Here is a 16109-nt window from a genome sequence, read left to right as displayed (position 1 = left end):
CCCCAGGGAGGCCTCCCCTGGACAGGGGTGGTCGGTGCTGGCTGAGTCGCCACAGGCCAGGGAGAGCAAACAGTTGCCGAGTTCTGAGTGTGGGTGTTGTGGATAGGCCTTCCTGATCGCGGGTGACCTTGTCTGTGCGACCTGGCTGGGGGTGTGACCAGGCACCTTCCCTCCTCCCCAAAACCGTCTTCACGGCGCTTTGGGGGCCCCAGACGGTAGGTCTTCCTCCTCCCGACCTGGCTTCTCTTGGGGCCTCTAAACTACGTCTCTTGTCAATTGTCCCCCATCAGTGCTCCAGCTGGGGGCTCGAGTCCCGACTCCTGTAACCCCCAGACCTGCGCTGGAGAACGTGACACACAGCTTCACCTGCTGTGGACAGAATGGGGACTAGACGCCCCTCACCACCTTTCTTCCCTGGTTCAGGCAGGGCTGGAAGCCACCCTGCCTCCTGTTAGTCCCCCATCCAGACCTGCAGCGAAACCCATTGGCTTACCCTTCAGAGTCTGTCTGGAGCTCCACTCAACCCACCGGGGCCACCACCCTGGTTCTCTCCTGGGTTTTAAGATTATAAGTAAATGCAATGCAAATAAAAGTTGTTTAAAGCCCTGGCTGGTGTGGCTCAGTGGATTGAGTGCGGGCCTGTGAAGCAAAGGGTGTAGGTTAAATTCCCAGTCAGGACACACACCTGAGGGCCAGGTCCCTGGTATGGGGGCGTGTGAGAGGCAACCACACATTGATGTTTCTCCCTCGCTCTCTGAAAATAAATAAAATCTTAATTTAAAAGATTAAAAAGATGTTTGGGGAACTGCTGGGGATATGAGAACATGTCATGCTACTGGATGACATCATGGGATAATGGGTCATTTGGGGTGAGATGCCAGCCTTGGCCATGGGGAGTGGGGTTTTCTTAGAGCAGGAGGCTGCCAGGTATGCGAGGCTGTGTCCTGCAGCTGACGTTTGAATGGCTTCCTGTGAGGTGGAGCAGGCGAGGGTGCAAACCGTGCAGGAGCCGCTCTGCGTGTGGGGGCCCTCGCTGTCTTCACACGTTTCCGGGGCGAACACTCAGAATGAAAAGCTGGTGTAACATGGTGAGGGCTGAGATGGACCAGAGTTTGGCCACATGGAGGCCACAGGACCTTGACAGGTGCCTTGGGCCAGAGCTGGGGAACCGGAAGCCAGTGGCGCACCTCCCCACCCAGCTTGCCTGCCTGGCGGGGGTGCGGACTGCAGAGGACAAGGGACTGACAGCCACTCTGTTTTCAGAGGAATAACTCTGTTCCCCCCTGGGCACCATGGCACCAGCCCAGGAGGGCGAAATGGGCGACAGGAGACCAGCCTTGCTCAGTTTGGACACGGATGGGAACCCAACCCTGGCCACCTGGTCTGGCCCACTCCTCCCCACCTTCCCCCCCTGCACTTTGGTTGGTGGTGAACTTTCTCTCCGAGTGCTTAAGCACAAGTTATTTACACAGCTCAAGGGCCAAAGGAGGGCGCCATGCACCATCTCCGAGGGAAACTTGCTTCAGGGGGAGGCAGCTTGCCTGGTCCATCCAGCGACCTGGGTGGGAGCCAGGGCTGCTGCCTCTGCTTGGCCATGAGGGTCTCTGGGACCTCAGATGGGTCAGCTTGTAGCCCTCCCTATCCCTGAGGCTGGCTGTGGGCTGTCACCTCTTCCACACACCAGGACAACAGGCTCATTCCTGAGAGCACGGCAGTGACGGNCGAGGGAAACTTGCTCCAGGGGGAGGCAGCTTGCCTGGTCCATCCAGCGACCTGGGTGGGAGCCAGGGCTGCTGCCTCTGCTTGGCCATGAGGGTCTCTGGGACCTCAGATGGGTCAGCTTGTAGCCCTCCCTGTCCCTGAGGCTGGCTGTGGGCTGTCACCTCTTCCACACACCAGGACAACAGGCTCATTCCTGAGAGCACGGCAGTGACGGGGCAGGAAGCCCAGCTGCTCTGCAGGGCCCTCCCTACTTTCCAGGAAACCCTGGGGCAGTGGTGCCGGGCTCAGTGTCGTCTGGGCCAGTTCCTACCATTTGGCCGCCCAGCGCCACGGCCGGTTCAGCAGACCGTCCTTCAGCAGGCCACTCGTCCCTGGGCTGCTGAAGACAACAGACTGGGGCACAGTGAGGACCAGCAGGGACCAGAGGCACAGGCGCCTGGGCCTCTCGGGCGCAAGAGGGCAGATTCACCAATCACGGAGAATGTGGGCCACAGGCAGTTGGAGGCAGCAGCGTTGTGCAGCTGTGACCCAGGCATGACCCAGCCCCTGCCTGCCTGGAGCCCCCAAGGGCCCACCTGGGAGTCCTGGCAGAGTCCAGGAGCTCATTCCAGTCCTGCTGGAATGAGCCGATGTGAACAATGAAGAACCAACCAAGGCATAAGGGCAGTGCTGTTTTCGTTCAACATTCTCGTATAACAACAAAATAACTGGAGTGTGTGTGCACTAACCCAGAGCCCCCTCCCGCCTGGGAGCCGCAGGCTCGGGTCACGCCTCCCCACGTGGGGCGTCCTCTCTGCCCAGCTGGGAGGTCCTCACAGGCAGACTGCTCTGGATGCTTCCTTCGCCCAGCTGGCAGGGAAGGCAGTGAATGGAGGTGGCCTGAGTAAGGGGGGGCCGCCCTGGAAATGGGTGGGCTGTCCCGGAGCCGACAAGGCCCCCAAGAAGGCCGGAGCAGCTGCGCAAGCGGGAGCCAAGGCCGAGAAGCAAGGCTGCGGCAGGGGGCGGGGCTCAGGCATGCTCTGAGGGGCCAGGCCCGCCAGCGTGGGAGTGGGCCGTGGCCACGGCCTGCAGAGGCCCAGCACTGGGTTCCGGGGACGCCAGCAGAGGGGCCGAGAGGCCGTCCACAGGGTCGGTGTCGTGGTCCAGCCTCCAGTAAGCTTGGCACAGAGGCAGATCGTTCGCTTCGCACAGACTCGAGCTTTTCCACCACCAGAGACCAGGGGGGCAGGGGCAGGCGGGGGCGGGAGCGGAGGAGGGGGAGCGAGACAGAAGCCGAGTTAAGAAAATAGACAGCGCCCCACGCCTGCCTCCCCTCTGTGCGGGCACTCTGCCAGCAGGCCTCCCCTGCGTGGGGTCCTTCGGCACCCTGAAGGGTGGGGCTGTCTAGAAATGGCTGACGCAGGTCCGTGACCCCAGCAGATCCCTCCGCTGATCCGGCAGGTGTCTGTCCTAAGGCTATCCTGGCCCTGCTGCCACCCCCACCCCCACCCCGGCTTCGGCCGCCCTCCTCTGGCTGGGAGTGGCTGACCCCACCGTGGCGGCAGCCAGCACCCAAGGCTTGCTGGGGTTTCTCTTGGTTCCTAGACTTTGCATGGGCCATGAGAGCAGAGACCTGTCTTATTTTCTTATTTCTCGGCCCGAGCCCAAATCAGGTGACAGGAACAGAGACCCCAGTGTTCTGTCCTGTGCCAAGGCACCAGCTGTGCTGTCACAAATGGGCCCCTCCATCAGCTGCCCCCCTCACCAGCATGCTGCTGGGGGGCCTGCGGGGGGGGGGGGGGGGGGGGGGGGCTCTGCCGCCGCGATGGTCTCCCTGGCGGCCTCCCACAGCCTGCCCTGCCTCTGGCTCCTGCCCCCGGTGCTCAGTCTCAGAAACCATGCCGGGCACAGAGCGGTGGGAGGACAGCAGAGAGTGGGAGGCGGACACAGAGCAAATTGCAAAGGGAAAGTGGGTGAGCAAGCGTGGCGGCCGGCGAGCAGGGCAGTGGGGCTGCAGAGGGTGGGGGGGCTGGGTGCTGGTGGCCCTGGCCTCCTGAGGCCCAGGGACGTGGGGGCCACCCAGCCAGCCCAGTCCACTGTGGGTGCACCAGAGACTGATGGGCAGGGAGTGGGAAGCCTGGCACACAGGCCCTGGTGAGTGACCTTGGGAGGTCCCCTCCCCTTTGCCCTTGACTTTGAGAGGTGGGTGGTCCTGTATCTGCTCGGGCCAGAGGCCCTGCCCCTGGGGTCATGGAGATAAATGGGGGGGGTGAAGGGTTGCTGCAGAACCAGTGGGGCTGTGAGCCATGTCCCCAGTGGCATCTGAAACCCTCCGAGGGACCCCCTCGGGACCCTTCTCCGAAGGCCGGGGTGTGGTGGGAGGTGCTTACCACACGTCTGCCGAGCTGGTGGGTGTCAGGGACCAGCAGCAGCCCCAGAATGCTCTGGCGAAGTCCAGAACCACTCCAGCTGGGCAGTGACATAGTGTCCCTTCCCAGAGAGGCCAAGATGGGCAGTGACCATGAGGGGGTGGTGCTGGACCCCAGCTCCAGACCACAGGCCACACCAGGGTGGGGGGTCAGACCCCCGCCCCAGCGTGGGTCCCACGAGGTGTGGAGGAGGCGCTCAAGACGCCGCAGGAGGAAGGGCAGCCTGGGGCAGGTGCCGGGGCTCCGTGTCTGGGCCAAGTCGAGTTCCCAAGCTACTGGGGACAGAGGAGCAAGGCCCCCAGTCTCTAGCCTCAGTTTCCCCTATGTAGGTTATGCCTGGACTGAGATTTCCCACTTGAGTGGCCCTTCTCACTCAAAGGCCTTAGGTTCAGGGATCTCAGTGGCCCCTGGGGGCTGGGGGGACGGGCCACACCCCCTGAGGTATCCTGGGGCGCAGTGTGGCCAGGCGTGGGTGGGGCTCTGGCCCAAGGACAAGGCCCAGCTGAATGGGAACCAGGTGGCCCCAGTACCCCGGGCCTGGCTTCGGGGCCATCCTCTGCTTGGATTTTCCCTGCTCCTCCCCAGGCCCAGCCCCACATGGGGGTTCGGTGAGGCCGTGGGGACTTGCCTCCCTGTGCTTCCTGGACAGTCCGGGGGCCAACAGGAACGAGCCCAGCCTTGGCCAGGAGGTTTGACGAAGTCCTGATTAAAAAGCTAAAGGACCAGACAGCTCACAGACAGGCGCTGGCACCCTGGGCAGGAACGCAGGCTCTGGCCCTCCCACCCCTCGAAGTCCTGTGGTTTTTTGCCCGATCCTGGGGCTGGCAGACGGCGTCAGGGGTCCGAGCACCTGCCGGGACACCGGCTTGGGCTCTGTGGCCACGACCAGGCAGGCAGGGGCCAGAACGCGGACCGACGGTCTGCAGTCTGGGCGCGGCCCTATTTATACCTGGACGAGTAATACTCCTCCTCCAGCTCGTACAGGTCGATGGCGACCTCGTCCCGCAGGGTGACAAGCTTCCGGTCACACTCCTCCTGTAGTGTGCGCAGCTGCTGGTTGCGATGTTTGATGGCATCATTCACCGAGGGGAAGTCGTTCAGGATGAGGAACTGCTTGAGGTCGGACACAAGCTTCATCAGGGACTCACCGGCTCGGACCTGTGGGCAGGCCGGGGTGTGACGGCGCCCTGCCTCCACACGCCTGACTCTGGCCGAGCAGCAGCAGCCTGGTCTCCTCATGGGCAAAGTGGGGTGGCGGCCCTGACCTCCAGAGTGAGAAGTGAGGGGCAGGAGGTGAGTCTCAGTTGGGCAGGGTCCTGGCCTGGAGGCACTGAGCTCCAGCCCCACGAGTGACACGAGCCCCCAGGCCCACAGATGGAACTACCGTCTCGCCAGACTGCCTGCCCTGCCCTTCCTCTGGGTGGGCGGCCAGCCTGCCAGCTGGGGGTGCTCCTTCGGAACCTTTTCTTACGTGCTTCCACGCGTGGGCACACGCTTACGGAAATACTGGGTGCACCTGTCCTGTGACGTCAGAAGGGACCAAAACGCAGATCCAGCTTCACTTGGGAATTTGCCTTTATGCTCATAACGAGTCTCGGGAAACTTTGTGAACGAGGGAGAAGGGGCAGCCTGTCCTAAAGCGGCGCCTGCTGCTGCCCCTCCCATGCTGGCACGGAGACCCCTCCACTTCAGGGGCTGGGTGCCTCCTACGAAGTGGTTTGCGCCCCACCCAGGAGATATGGTGAGGACCCAAAGGCACGGGTGCCCAGGCCGGGCCTGGTGACTTACGATGTTGGCAGCTCGCACGTGCATCTCGTAATTGTCCTGCTCGCCCTGAGTGGCCCTGGACACCTGTGTCTCATCCTCAATCTGGAGGACAAAGAAGGGTGTCTGAGATTGGCAGGCGCTGGCCCGTGGGTCCCTGACACCCCCCCATCCTGCCCGTCCAGCAGTCCACAGGGGGCACTGCGACCCAGACCTGGGGTGATGCTCCCCTCGCCTCTCGTCATTCTAAAGGAGTGAACAGGCACCTTCGTCTGGACAGACGGGTGCCAGCAGGCACTGACCACTGCGCCGGGTGCAGGGAGGCCCCAGGCAAGGTCATGTCTTTTGGTGGCGATGAGCCCTGTTTAGTACAGACTGGTGTCACCAGCAGTGTGGGCACTCAATAATGAGCAACAAGACAACAACTTTCTTAAGTGAGCACTTCCCAAGTGCCAAGCACCATGCCAAGCCCTTGACCCTCATTATCTTACAAAGTCCTCCTGGAAGCCTGGGTGGGCAGGCCTCAGGCTGGGGCAGGCTGGGGAGCTGGTGTGTGTCTCAGGCGGTGAATGCAGGAGCCAGCGGGCCCACCTGGCCCGTTCTAAGGTGCAGACTATTAACGGCCCCCACCCACCCACCTGGACAGGGCCCCTCCTGGGCTGTGTCAGTGTGCGGTGGCGTCAGGGCCCCCGAGTGCTGGGGGGCTGAGCCTCCTGCACTCCGGCCCTGGCTCTGCAGGTCACTAAGTCTGAGCCCCAGTCTCCTCCTCTGAAAACGGAGAGGACGGAGGGGGGACTTGCTTCGAGGAGTCTTGTGAAGATTACGACTCAGGAACCGCCCCCCACCTCAGCCCCACACGTTGTGAACCCTGAGCTCGTGCTAACTGGCCCCGCCCTCATTAGTCCTCTAGCAGGGCTTCCACGTCTGCCACGGTCACTTGACTGTCCAGCCCACGGAGCCTGGCGCTGACCACTTGCCCACACCCAGCAGCTGCCATGTCTGGGTCCTGGCCAGGCCCGGACGTGGCCACATAGAGGCCATATAGACCCAGCCAGTCATCCCCCCAGGGTCCTACGACACAGGAAACCAGAGCTCTGGGAAATGGAGTCCCTGTCCAAACCTGTTGCTACTAAGTGGTGCTGGATGTGTAACCTGGCCATTTTGCTTATTGATTTCAGAGAGGAAGAGAGAGAGAAACTGATGTGTTGTTCCACTTATTTACACATTCACTGGTAGATTCTTGTCTGTGCCCTCACTGGGGATCGAACTTGTATCCCTGGCGTACTGGGAGGACACTCTAACAACTGAGCTATGGGGTTGGGCCAGAACCTGGCACTGTAACTGGAGTTCCCTACGGAGGCTGTGTGGTGATCTGTCATTGGCTGATTTATCTGTTCACCTGTTTGCTCTCATCCACCCCATGCTGCTCCCCAGCTGTTCTCCCCACAGGGACGAGCCCCCCCCCCCACCCCGCAGGCACCGGGCCCTCGGTTACGCCCCGGGCCAGAGCAGACCCGTGCCCCGCGCACCGTCCGAGGTGGAGGACAGAGGCCGTCCGCGCACCTTGGCGGTCTTGACGATCTCCGTGAAGTTGTCCATGATGGACTTGATGTCGTCTTTCAGCCGCTTGTTGTAGGATTGCAGCAGCGTCTCCTTGCTCTGCGGAAGGGCCCTCTGCTGGGCCATGGCGGGCGCCGGTCAGGGCAGGAGGCGGAGGCCCCGGGCCGTTGTCAGCACCTGGGAGGCGGAGTCTGATGCGAAGGGGGCCAGCTGCCGCCGCCCATCCTCTGTGCCCCCGAAGACTGTGCACACCTCGGGATCCCCTCTCCGCCGAACTCGTCTGATCCCTGGCCCGCAGGGGCGCCACCGGACCTCACGCCGTCTCCCGGGGAAAGCCCGCGACACCCTGTCTGCGTCCGGCCCACGCGCATTCGCGAGAGGCCTGCGGGGATCCCGCCAGCTGCTTCCCCACCTCCATCCCTGCCCCACCTCTCCTCAGGCCTCTCCATCTCTGCACCTGGCGCCCAGCTGCTCGCTCCGCGGTCTGGCCCGGACCACCCTCCCGCCCGGCGTTCCAGCGCTCCGCCCGGGGTTCGGGGCCCGACCGAAAGACCGCACTTGCGGCCGTGGAGCCGTTCCGGGGAACATTCCACGGCGACTCCGCCCTGCCACACCCATATCTGCACCTTGTCGGCAGACCCTGGGCCGGGCGGGCACCCGGCCGGGATGGACGGAGGGGTGAATGAGCTCCCCTCGGGAAATCCCAGCTCACTGGCGCCTCTCCTCACCTGGAGCGTCCCGCCGCCGTCTCCACGCCCCTTCCGATCTCACAGACCCCACCCCCGCTTCCCGCACCCGACCTGAGGGCGGGCGAAGGTAGTCCTGTCGCTTTAAATCCCAAATCCCGCGCGTCTCCAGTTCTCGCGATCTCCGAGCTAGCATACATATTTCCCACAATTCCCTTTTCTTTCTCTCTCCTCCTGTCGTCCAAGATGGTGAGGCTCCTCGCCAGTGGGTGTGCTGGCGCTGGGTCTGGGTTCTATCCGCCTCCATCCTCCTTGGGACTCGGCCGCGCGGGAGTCCCTCCACCGTCTGGCGGGAGGGGAGCCCCGCGGGACTTGGCCCAGAGGCATTGGGCCGAGGGAGAAGGAACTAGAGAGCCCAGCGCCGCACTGCCGGGCTTGGAGCTGATGCGGCCTGGAGCCGGTCCTCGGGCCTTCGGGGAGGGGGGCTGGCCGTGCTGCTGCTGCTGCTGGTTGGGTCGGGCCCCTAAGGGGGCCGCTTTCCCGTCTGGGGGGGCCGCGCCCCGGGCCCTCCGGCTCGTGCAGATGATGTGAGAGAATATTTGCTATCCGAGCGTCGGTGCGGACGTCCCTGACCACCAAGATCGCTGATGCACGAGCCGGGCCGGGCGCGCGCGCGCGGGGAGGTTCCGGTCGGACCCGCCGCCCGCGCCTGCGGGGAGCCGGTCCAGGGCTCCTAGAGGGCAGGCGGTTTACCCGGCCTTTCTTCCTGCGCAGCCGAAGGGAAAGAAGGCTAAGGGGAAGAAGGTGGCGCCCGCTCCTGCGGTCGTGAAGAAGCAGGAGGCCAAGAAGGTGGTGAACCCCCTGTTCGAGAAGAGGCCCAAGAATTTTGGCATCGGTGCGTGCGGGCGCCAGAGCGGCCCGGCGGTGCTCCGAGGCCTCGTGGGCGGGTTTGGGGCCGCCGGGATTGGGCTTCGCGGCCTCGCCAGGCGCTCCTTGCGGAGCGGGGACATGGGCATCGCGGGACCCCTGGGTCTTGGATGTTTGTTTTCTGCGAGATGTGCGGGCGCGGGCGCGTGCACCTACGCCGCTGGGGCATCACCCCTCGGGCGGCCGGAGCGTGACCTGGACTCCGGGGTCAGAGCCTCGCTCAGTGCTGCCCTTCTCTTCCCAGGACAGGACATCCAGCCCAAAAGGGACCTCACCCGCTTTGTCAAATGGCCGCGCTACATCCGGCTGCAGCGGCAGCGGGCTATCCTCTACAAGCGCCTGAAAGTGCCTCCGGCCATCAACCAGTTCACCCAGGCCTTGGACCGCCAAACAGGTGGGCTCAGTGGCGGCAGGTGTCAGGGTGTCTGGCTACACGCATGTACTCCTGTCCACCACCTCTAGTGGACAGCGCTAGACCTTCGGCCTCTGCCTGGGGGCGGGGGGGGGGAGGAGCGGGTGTTTCGCAGTAGACTGGTCACTGAAGTTCAGGTTTCTTCATCCGGTCCCCGGAACTTGGTGGTGGCCTGACTGGGAAGGTTACGCGGGTGTGCTGAGAATTCGTTCATTCTCCTTTTTTTTTAAAAGATTTTATTTATTTATTTATTTATCTTCAGAGGGGAAGGGGAGAGGGAGAGAAACATCAATGTATGGTTGCCTTTTGTGCGTCCCCTGCTGGGAGTTGGCCTGCAGGGAACAGCCTGCAACCCAGGCATGTGCCCTGACTGGGAACTGAACTGCGATCCTCTGGTTCACAGGCCTGCGCTCAATCCACTGAGCTATACCAGCCAGGGCCTGAGATTTCTTTATTAAGACTTGTTTTTTGGGGGGTGGGGGGTGGAGAGAAACGTTGATTGGTTGCGGCTTGTGGGAACCCTGACCGGGAATCAAACCAGCGACCTCCTGCTTTGAGGGATGGGGCCCACCCCACTGAGCCGCGCTGGGCAAGGCCATCTGGAGAGTTCTCCAAGTGCAACTCACACCCAAGACGGCGCTCTCGCAGGAGTCGCGGTAAAGGGCCGGGGTTCGCGCTGAGCAGGGGGCCTGAACCAGTGGTCGTTTCCAGCTACACAGCTGCTCAAGCTGGCACACAAGTATCGGCCAGAGACGAAGCAGGAGAAGAAGCAGAGGTTGCTGGCCCGGGCTGAGAAGAAAGCTGCTGGCAAAGGGGATGTCCCCACCAAGAGGCCCCCTGTCCTCCGAGCAGGTGAGGGAGGTCGGGAGGGCGAACGGCCCCATCTGGAATCTCTGGGAAGGGTCAGGTTGCTACTGGCCCCTGCCCTTCACGCAGACCCGGTCTCGTGCCACAGGCGTGAACACCGTCACCACCCTGGTAGAGAACAAGAAGGCCCAGCTGGTTGTGATGGCGCATGACGTGGACCCCATTGAGGTATGTGGGCCCGGCCACCAGTGCCCAGAAGGTGCAGCTCAGGCTGGTGCGTTCCGGGGCCAGAGTGGGGTGATGGCCGTTCCCGTAAGGACGGGAGGTGAGCCAGCTTGTGGCTCTTGCGATGATGTGACTTTCTTACTGAATTAAGCCGTGAGGTAAAAATTCATGAGCTTTTTAACCCTGAGCTACGGCCACCCCGCTCGCTTGCGAGTCCCCTGCTGCTGCTCAGGACGCGCTCTCAGCCAACGCTGTCTTCCAGCTGGTGGTCTTCCTGCCGGCCCTGTGCAGGAAGATGGGCGTGCCCTACTGCATCATCAAGGGGAAGGCGCGGCTGGGGCGCCTGGTGCACAGGAAGACCTGCACCACCGTCGCCTTCACACAGGTTAACTCGTGAGTGCACAGTGTGGGCCCAGCACCCCAAGTCTGAGGGGACCGCCCCCCCCTCAGTTCCCTATCTCGGGGTCCTGTGTTAAGGGAACACGTGTATCTGAGCCTTTGCCAGTGATGCTCGTGAATTTCTTCAGCTGAACAAACCGTGTGGTCATGTCACGTCTGAGGCAAAAGGCTTGTGTTCAGAGCCTAAAAGGTGGCTGTCCTTGTGGGGGCGGCGGGGGGACGCAGGCAGGGACCGGGAGGCAGAGACCCACACCTCCCCTCTGCTTAGGGAGGACAAAGGAGCTCTGGCGAAGCTGGTGGAGGCCGTCCGGACCAACTACAACGACAGATACGACGAGGTAGGGACAGCTTCCTGCAGAGCGCTGCTCGTGCACATGACGCCTTCCGCCGGAGGACCGGCTGGTTCCCTGTGGGCGTCTTGTCCTGCGGTCAGCGCAGGACGACTGAGCAAGACAGCGACTGAGCAAGACAGCGCCCCAGTGTGCTTTGGGTGGGGGTTGCCCGACCGGGCTAACAGGGTTTCCCCTCATCCTTGCAGATCCGCCGCCATTGGGGAGGCAACGTGCTGGGTCCCAAGTCCGTGGCTCGCATCGCCAAGCTGGAGAAGGCCAAGGCTAAGGAGCTGGCCACCAAGCTGGGCTGAGTGTGCCCTGTGGCCTCTGTACATAAAAGTAATAAAGACCCCTTTGACCCGAGTCTCGGGCGTTCGGTGTGAGAGTGGTTGACCTCCGGGCCCGTGAGGGGACGGGGGTGGCGGCGGGCTCACCTTCAGATTGGGGCCCTTAAGTGTCAGCACTGGGTGCCGAGAACCAGGCCTGGCTCTTGTCCCCTGGGCATTGGCCTGTCTGGGCAGGAAGGACAGCGCAGCGTGTAGCAGCCAGTGGTTTATTGGTATGACTGTGCAGCTGACACAAGACCGGACACCCTGAGCTCGGGGTGCCCTGGCCCACCACGTCACAAGCCCCGAGTCCCGTGTAGGAATTTCTTCGCCCACAGGTAGGATGTGGCCGCACAGAGTCCGTACCTGAGGTGGAGACCAAGTCCAGTGAGGGTTCCCACGGGGAGGGCCTGAGCGCAGTGGGCAGGGGGCACGGACTCACCAGGTGACAATGTACTGCAAGTGCTCGTTCCGCAGGGTGACCCTGGTCTGTCCTCCGATGGGCCCCCCGGGCACTGTGCTCTCTGCGGGCACGGGAAACTAGACTCGNGCGCAGCGTGTAGCAGCCAGTGGTTTATTGGTATGACTGTGCAGCTGACACAAGACCGGACACCCTGAGCTCGGGGTGCCCTGGCCCACCACGTCACAAGCCCCGAGTCCCGTGTAGGAATTTCTTCGCCCACAGGTAGGATGTGGCCGCACAGAGTCCGTACCTGAGGTGGAGACCAAGTCCAGTGAGGGTTCCCACGGGGAGGGCCCGAGCGCAGTGGGCAGGGGGCACGGACTCACCAGGTGACAATGTACTGCAAGTGCTCGTTCCGAAGGGTGACCCTGGTCTGTCCTCCGATGGGCCCCCCGGGCACTGTGCTCTCTGCGGGCACGGGAAACTGGACTCGGTCTCCAGTCACTGCCACCTGGCCCACTGCTCCCTTGGAGCCGTCCCCGTTTCTAGCTCGCTCTTCCCCCAAGCTGCCCGTGTCTGCGCGGCCCATTTCCAGTCACTTGGGTAGGACCCTCTACTTGCACCTGGCTGGTCCCCAGGCTGCCCCTGTCCTCCCCTGCCCCTAACAGGCTACATCGCAAACAGGCACTGACTCCAGCTACTTGGGCTGGGCACAACTTACTGAAGTCTGCATCAATGAAGATGGGGTCTGTGCCTGTGAACTTGGCCATGGCCTCCAGGTCCCGATAATGCCAGTGGTTCCTTTCTGGGTGGTTCTCAGGGACGAAAGGCTTCCTGGTTTCTGCCAGCCGCACTATCCCAACGAGCTCCACATCCCCCTCAATCTAAATGGGAGTGGGGGCCGTGCTTGGGGCACATGGCACAGAGGAGGGAGGCTCCCGAGAGCCCCACTCACCTGAGGAAGGCACACTCCTACCTGGCCTTTCTGCCGCATGTTGGGGTTCAGCTTCTTCCGAGGGACAAACCCTCTGTTGACCAGGATGGTGACTCTGCAGTGACGAAAGTGTGCGGTGGGGAAAGGGCTCCACACGAAGGCCACCCCTGACACCTGCTTGAGCATCCTCAGGAACAACTCTGGTGCTGGGGGCAGGGCTCGGGCCCCAAAGCTGTGGGCCTTTGGAAGGTGCGCCTGTGCCTGCCTCTTGACTGGGGAGAGCCACCAACCCCTGCCTGGAGTGGAAGCCCCCCCCTCCCCGCTGCAGTGTGCAGCCAGGGGCCCCAGCCCCCAGGGCCTGGGCTTAGGCAGCCACTTCCCCCTGCGCCTCCCTCCACTCCCCCCTCCCAACCAGGGGGCCCCAGGAGCCCATCCCAGCCTCCGACCAGGGACCTGTGGGACCGGGACCACCCACCAGTTGGCATTCGGGAGGCAGCTGCTCTGCCAGGGTGCCCAGGGCGGGTCCTCCCACCCCTGCCCTCCCAGGTGGCCCACTCCAGGGCCAGGGAGGCCTTCCCCGGGCCGGCTCCCGCCACACTCCTCAGGCCTGCACCCTGTTCAGAGCTCAGTGCATGGGGGCAGCAAGTCCGGGAACTGTCGTGTCAAGTTCCAACCTTCAGACCCTTCAAAGAGTCGAACCTCTCCAGGCATCTTGGGTTCCCCAGGTCTTCCCAGGTTGGGTTGGAGGTGGAGAGGAGAGGAGGAATCGCCCTGCCTGTACCCACCAGGCCCGCTGGCTCACCCCAGGTCGGTGCAGTGGAAAGGTGTGATGACGTGGGCGCCACTCTGGACCGAGGAGGAGAGCCGGCCGGCCTCCCGGGCCTCCCGGGCCGGGTCCACCATGGTTCGTGGCAGCATGTACAGCTCCTTGGAGTGGTCAAAGTGCCCCCGGACCCTCACGGGCCTGTACTCCAGGTTTTTCAGCTCCATCGGGCTGCACGGGAGGGGACAAATGGAGCTGCGGCCAGGCACAGTTCCGGAGGATGACACACCCTTTTCTCCTAGGGCTACAAACCACGAAGCCCCCCTGGCCTGAGGGGTGATGGAGGTGACGTACAGCTACAGAGGGGATGGCTGGGGCAGGGCGTGCCCCTGAAGGGGAGGCCGACCCATGTGCCGCGGAATGGACCCGACCGAACCACCAAACTGTCCACATTCGCCTGAAAAGCTACAAACGTGGACTCTTGCTCAGACTTGACCTTGTGTGTGGGGAGCAGCCCGTCTGCAAGCAGCAGCCTGTCCCCTGGATGACAGCTTTGTGGGACACAGCTGCCATCTAGGATGGGCCGTGGAAGTGAGGGGAGAGGGCAGAAGCCCCATTTCGGGCACTGGGTCAAAACTCCAGTCCAGACGTGGTGGTGCCAGCCCTCTCCCACTAGCTCGGGATTACTGCTTTGGGTGCCGTCCCCACTGTGGGCAACCTCTCAGGGACAGCAGGCCTGAAGACGGGGTGAGGCCTGGATGACAGACTTCCCCATGTCCTTCAGGCAACTTCCTGGGGAGGACCCCTGATCCTGAGGGCTCCCCTCTGAGGGCTGGGGCGGCAAGCAGAAAGAAGGCAGGCTCCACGCTGACCCCTAGGGAGACCAGCCCCCGGCTGAAGGTCCCACTCACCTTGCGGGCAGAGGGACAGGCTCAGCCATAACTCTAGACTCTAGTTCTTCGATCAGCTTCAGCTTCCACTTCCGACGCTGGACCTATGGACACAGAGCAGAAGCCCAAGATGTGGCCGTGTGGGGAGGACTCGAGGCCACGAGAGCCGGAGGCCAGTCTTTACCTGCCACGTCCCCAGGCCAAAGGCGGTCACTGGGATGAGAAGCAGGAACCACCGGAGAAAGGAGTCATCTTCAACTTTGGTGGCAGGAGCTTCTGCTGTCGAACTGCCACACCTGCTTGGCCCCGAGGCCAGCCCTGGGGAGTTCACAACACGGGCTTGGGGTTGGGAGGCCCTGGGGACACCGCCAACACTGTCTAGGAGCATGGGGTACAGGGGGAGGGGGCTGCCCGAAACCTGCAGTCAGAAGCCAGACAGAGCACCAGTGTCCAGCCCAGCTCCCGACCCAGGGCCTGGCACCGAGCCCTTGGTGGGTGTTTACTGACAGAATGAGATCCAGGGCTCAGTCTTAGCTTTGCCACCAACCAGGACCCTGGGTAATTAAGTTGCAGCACCATCCCATGCCTTTGATGCAGAAGCACGCCGGGATATATTCTATGGATAAGACAAACAAGCATTGGCTGCTGCAGTTTGAATAAACAGAGATGTAAACTCAGGCTAGTGTTTGACAGGGCTCTCCTAACCGTTCTGCTTCTCCCGCCCCCCAATTATAAGAGAAAGTGTATTTGGGAAGTCACAGAGGTACCAGAAGTGAGCCAGCTGCGCTGTGTGGGCCCAGGAAACGAGTTACAGAGGCCAGAGGCAGAAAAGAAGGGCGCTTGGAGCTCAGGCGGGGGAAGGCCAGGTAAGGTGCCAGGGAGAAGATGGGAGCGGTGCGGTGCCGGTCCTCTGGAAAGAAGGAGCGCCAGCTTTGCCTTCCCATCGCTCGTACATTCAGGGGTGAGACGTACACAGAAAGTACATTTAAGCTCTCAGAGTTTGGGCCCATCGCAAGGTAGCAACAAGGCTCCTTGGCGCGAAAAGCAGGCCTGGGGCAGGCAGGCTGCCGGAGCACCCGTGGGCGCGCACGGCACGCTCTGCCGTTGTCCAGGGGTCGCGTGCGACATGCCCCGTTGGGGCCTGCTTTCCTTTAGGCCCCGGACACCCGGCTTCTGTCCTGGGTTGGCCCCTCATGAGGCCAATGAAATGTTGGTTAGTTAACGTCTCCAGCACCGAGGCTGGTAATGGGGATCATAGCTTTTCTTCGCGCACCCACAGGCCGTGCACCGTGGAGCGCAGGGCGGCTTTCCCCAGGTGCCCACTTGAACGAGTCCTCACCTGCGCGCCGGGGAACCGCGAGGATGCTCCACCAAGCAGCGCGGGCCGGGGCCTGGGGAAATGCGAGGGGTGGGTGAGCTCCCCACCCCCAGGGGCAGAACACACCCCGGCTGCCCACCCGCTCCGCAGCCCGGTGCAGCACCTGCCCCAGCCACCACACCGCCATCGCCTCGCGGAGGGTTCCGGGGTCCAGCACATTTGCTTCCGGGACA

The 16109-nt window shown here is 62.9% G+C and overlaps 3 protein-coding genes and 2 non-coding genes across 13 annotated transcripts; 3 read left to right on the top strand and 2 right to left on the bottom strand.

Moving 5' to 3' along the window:
• Positions 1-2380: 2380 nt before the first annotated feature.
• Positions 2381-8265, bottom strand: MED22 (mediator complex subunit 22). Of its 5 annotated transcripts, none has more exons than XM_037036856.1 (5): positions 8183-8265; positions 7458-7631; positions 5919-5999; positions 5080-5288; positions 2381-2920 (listed from the first exon to the last, which is right to left on the bottom strand). In XM_037036856.1, exons 2-5 carry the CDS (start codon positions 7578-7580, stop codon positions 2731-2733), a joined length of 603 nt encoding a protein of 200 aa, XP_036892751.1. In that variant the 5' UTR covers positions 7581-7631; positions 8183-8265; the 3' UTR covers positions 2381-2730. The 5 variants fall into 5 exon arrangements, with proteins under 5 accessions (XP_036892751.1, XP_036892750.1, XP_036892749.1 ...); XM_037036855.1 differs by having other exon boundaries at positions 8069-8224; XM_037036854.1 differs by having other exon boundaries at positions 8081-8223.
• A 22-nt stretch (positions 8266-8287) lies between these two features.
• Positions 8288-11605, top strand: RPL7A (ribosomal protein L7a). Its single transcript, XM_037036850.1, has 8 exons — positions 8288-8389; positions 8915-9035; positions 9312-9461; positions 10191-10331; positions 10435-10514; positions 10774-10904; positions 11179-11248; positions 11449-11605. Exons 1-8 carry the CDS (start codon positions 8387-8389, stop codon positions 11551-11553), a joined length of 801 nt encoding a protein of 266 aa, XP_036892745.1. The 5' UTR covers positions 8288-8386; the 3' UTR covers positions 11554-11605.
• On the top strand, positions 8718-8792 carry LOC118980403 (small nucleolar RNA SNORD24). The gene has a single exon (XR_005065093.1). It is a non-coding gene; the product is annotated as a small nucleolar RNA SNORD24 (small nucleolar RNA).
• LOC118980402 (small nucleolar RNA SNORD36) lies at positions 10631-10703 on the top strand. The gene has a single exon (XR_005065092.1). It is a non-coding gene; the product is annotated as a small nucleolar RNA SNORD36 (small nucleolar RNA).
• Positions 11606-12131: 526 nt separating the features above from the next.
• SURF1 (SURF1 cytochrome c oxidase assembly factor) lies at positions 12132-16091 on the bottom strand. Of its 5 annotated transcripts, XM_037036843.1 has the most exons (9): positions 16040-16091; positions 15898-15949; positions 14743-14876; positions 14580-14662; positions 13708-13899; positions 12948-13020; positions 12693-12855; positions 12358-12439; positions 12132-12281 (listed from the first exon to the last, which is right to left on the bottom strand). In XM_037036843.1, exons 1-9 carry the CDS (start codon positions 16061-16063, stop codon positions 12212-12214), a joined length of 873 nt encoding a protein of 290 aa, XP_036892738.1. In that variant the 5' UTR covers positions 16064-16091; the 3' UTR covers positions 12132-12211. The 5 variants fall into 5 exon arrangements, with proteins under 5 accessions (XP_036892738.1, XP_036892739.1, XP_036892743.1 ...); XM_037036844.1 differs by lacking the exon at positions 14743-14876 and having other exon boundaries at positions 16040-16083; XM_037036848.1 differs by lacking the exons at positions 15898-15949; positions 16040-16091 and adding an exon at positions 15326-15544.
• Between the last annotated feature and the right edge of the window lie 18 nt (positions 16092-16109).

Source organism: Sturnira hondurensis, unplaced genomic scaffold (assembly GCF_014824575.4).
Source record: "Sturnira hondurensis isolate 20B ecotype Veracruz unplaced genomic scaffold, ASM1482457v3 Scaffold0022908, whole genome shotgun sequence".
In the NCBI taxonomy this organism is placed as follows: Eukaryota; Metazoa; Chordata; class Mammalia; order Chiroptera; family Phyllostomidae; genus Sturnira; species Sturnira hondurensis.
The sequence above is the reverse complement of the archived record's forward strand: the minus strand, read 5'-3'. Positions and strand labels throughout refer to the sequence as shown.